Source organism: Sorghum bicolor, chromosome 8, assembly GCF_000003195.3.
Source record: "Sorghum bicolor cultivar BTx623 chromosome 8, Sorghum_bicolor_NCBIv3, whole genome shotgun sequence".
Taxonomy (NCBI): domain Eukaryota; kingdom Viridiplantae; phylum Streptophyta; class Magnoliopsida; order Poales; family Poaceae; genus Sorghum; species Sorghum bicolor.
The window spans coordinates 52,956,172-52,958,695 of record NC_012877.2 but is presented as its reverse complement, the minus strand read 5'-3'; the positions used below and the strand labels follow the sequence as shown (position 1 = coordinate 52,958,695).

General features: G+C 40.9%; 1 protein-coding gene across 1 annotated transcript; it reads right to left on the bottom strand.

Annotated features, from left to right (window-relative positions):
• Positions 700–1,539, bottom strand: LOC8067244 (putative glutaredoxin-C14). The gene has a single exon (XM_002442213.2). The coding sequence runs from the start codon at positions 1,403–1,405 to the stop codon at positions 1,088–1,090; it is 318 nt and encodes a 105-aa protein (XP_002442258.1). The 5' UTR covers positions 1,406–1,539; the 3' UTR covers positions 700–1,087.

Sequence of the window (2,524 nt, the reverse complement as noted above, 5' to 3'; positions counted from 1 at the left end):
TCTCAATGGAATTGTGGGAAAAAAATGAAAAGTAGCAGTTTTAAAACAAAAAATCAAAATTTTGCACATCAAGTGAGCAGCCCTATATGGGACATGCCACAAATATTGATACGTAAAATCTTTTTTAATTTGTTCTTTTCTGCTAGTACACAGGGACCTAAATTTTGTTTGTTTTGTATGTATTTTTAAAAACCAGTTTGTATATCAACTTGTGCGACATGTCACTATGGATGCAATATGGATGTGCTATTTTTCAAAGTTTGAGAAACACCGGCTGTCTCCAATAGGAGACCTATTTGGGAACCCAAACCCAAAATAGGTTTTCAACACAATACCTATAGCCTCCAACAGAGTACCCATACAGAAGACCTATTTTAGGTATCAGGAGAGGCATAACCCAAATTTGGGTATCCTCTCTCCTCGAGACCCATTTGAAGAGAGTGTTGTCTTTTAAGTCTTGTTGTTGGAGAAGATTAAAAATAGGTATAGAACCTTTTACCTGTAGCGCTACCCAAAGGACAAATAGGTCTTGTAATTTAGGTGACCATTGTTGGAGATAGTCTGGGGAAATATTATGTGGAATGGTGAATTTGTAAAAACCGCTAAAAATGATTCTTAAAAGTTTTCATAATTCCACCATGATCGAAGTTGTGGCTTCCATTGAATATTCTTGTACTACAATATAAAGAAGTAACTCAAATTCACTTACCAAAAGAAAATGCACGATATGCAAGATTATTTAATCTGTATACACCATTAGACGTACATCTGCTCGTCACTAATTAACTCTCATTCATATATTCATAAGCCCGTCGAGAAAGGGTGGACTGATCAGTACACGCATTCACCGTATATAGCAAGTTAGAAAAGGAAAACATCTAAAAGGAAGAAGCTAGCTAGAAGACGAAATTAGAAGCTGGCTTAGCTTGGTAGGCCACCATTTCATCCTCTCGCTGATCACTAGCTCCTACCACTTACAAGGCATGCTTGAAGGTAGCAGGAAATTAAAGCTAGTTTTTGCCTTAGTATATATAGTTATTATTGTCAATTCATCACAAGAACAGGGACGTGAAAAACCTGCCCTTAATTATTCCAAAAACATGCCAGATTTCACGAGCATGGGCACGAGCTCGCCGGCTAGGTGGAGCGACATGACGCTGACGATGCCGCCGACGAGCTTGCCGCTGATGAAGACGGCGGGCACGGCGGGGTCCCTGCCGCCGCCGAGCATCTTGAGCAGGGCGCGCTCCATGTCCTTGCCCCTGGGGTCGCTGTCCAGCTCGTGCACCCGCGCGTTCACGCTCAGCTCCGCCATCATCAGCCTCACCGCGCGGCACATGTAGCAGCTGCTCAGCGTGAACTCAACCACCCCATGCTCCGACGCCAGCTGCATCACACGCTCCATTAATTTGATCTCTCTCTCTCTCTCGCTGTGGATGCACGTCGTGGAGATCGATCGATGAGTAGTGACTATGGACGACTGATGGATGGTTTGGGAGCACAGGGGTGGTGGCTGCCTTTTATAGAGTTTGCAGGCTGCTAGGTTTCCTATAAACACTAGTACTACTATACAGGCGGTTTGCAACCCCTTTGTACAGGCAGATTGACGAACCGTCAGTTGCCATTTCTACAGGCGGTTCAGTTATGCCAATCGTGATTTTAATAGCAGGCAAGTCGCGCATTTTTCCGCGTAAAATCGCATACTACGCGGTCGGTGGGATTGGAACCTGAGACCTCGCCCTCGCGCGTAGCCTCCTCTACCACTCCACCTGTCACTCACTTGTGTCTACATTAGAGTTTAGTTCCCCACATATTATCCTAAACCAAGCATAAATTGATTATTTGAGGCCCTAAACGGATTCAAATGGAAAAGTCGTCAACTACAAAGTTTTATAACTTTTTAATACAACTTTTATATTTGTAGTTCCTTCATCTGAGGTCATTTACAAAATTTGAAATTCAAATTTGAAAAATTCAAACGTAGTTTTCGATGATAAGATGATTTCAAATGAAAAAATTATCAACTACAAAGTTTTATAACTTTTCAAAATCTACAACTTTCATTTTGACGGTTTTTTCAAACGAGGTCATTTGAAAAGCTAAAAAAAAATCAAGTTCAAATTATTTCTACATGCGGTTTCTTAAGAGAACCGCCTGTAGAAATACATGATTTCTACATACGGTTTTGTTAGAAAAACCGCCTGTAAAAATTGATTTTCACAGGCGGTTTTTAGTCGGTTAAGCCAATTTCTTTCCACAGGCGTTCTTTAATTAAAACCGCCTGTAAAAATTATGTTGCACCGCTGGCTTTGAGCACTTTTGTACTAGTGAACGGGTCCGGGTCTACTACCACACTCGATCTATAGCGCTGCATGCATGGAATTCACATGGGCGGATTAGGGGTACTCCACAGTATTCCTACAAATATGTAACAATTTTGATACACTTATATATATATACACACATATATATAATGTTATAATCTATAATATTCTCACACATTTCAGCTCAAAACAGATAAAAA

Excerpts from the sequence above, each read along its gene's own strand:
- LOC8067244 (XM_002442213.2), bottom strand. The coding sequence starts at position 1,405 with ATGGAGCGTGTGATGCAGCTGGCGTCGGAGCATGGGGTGGTTGAGTTC.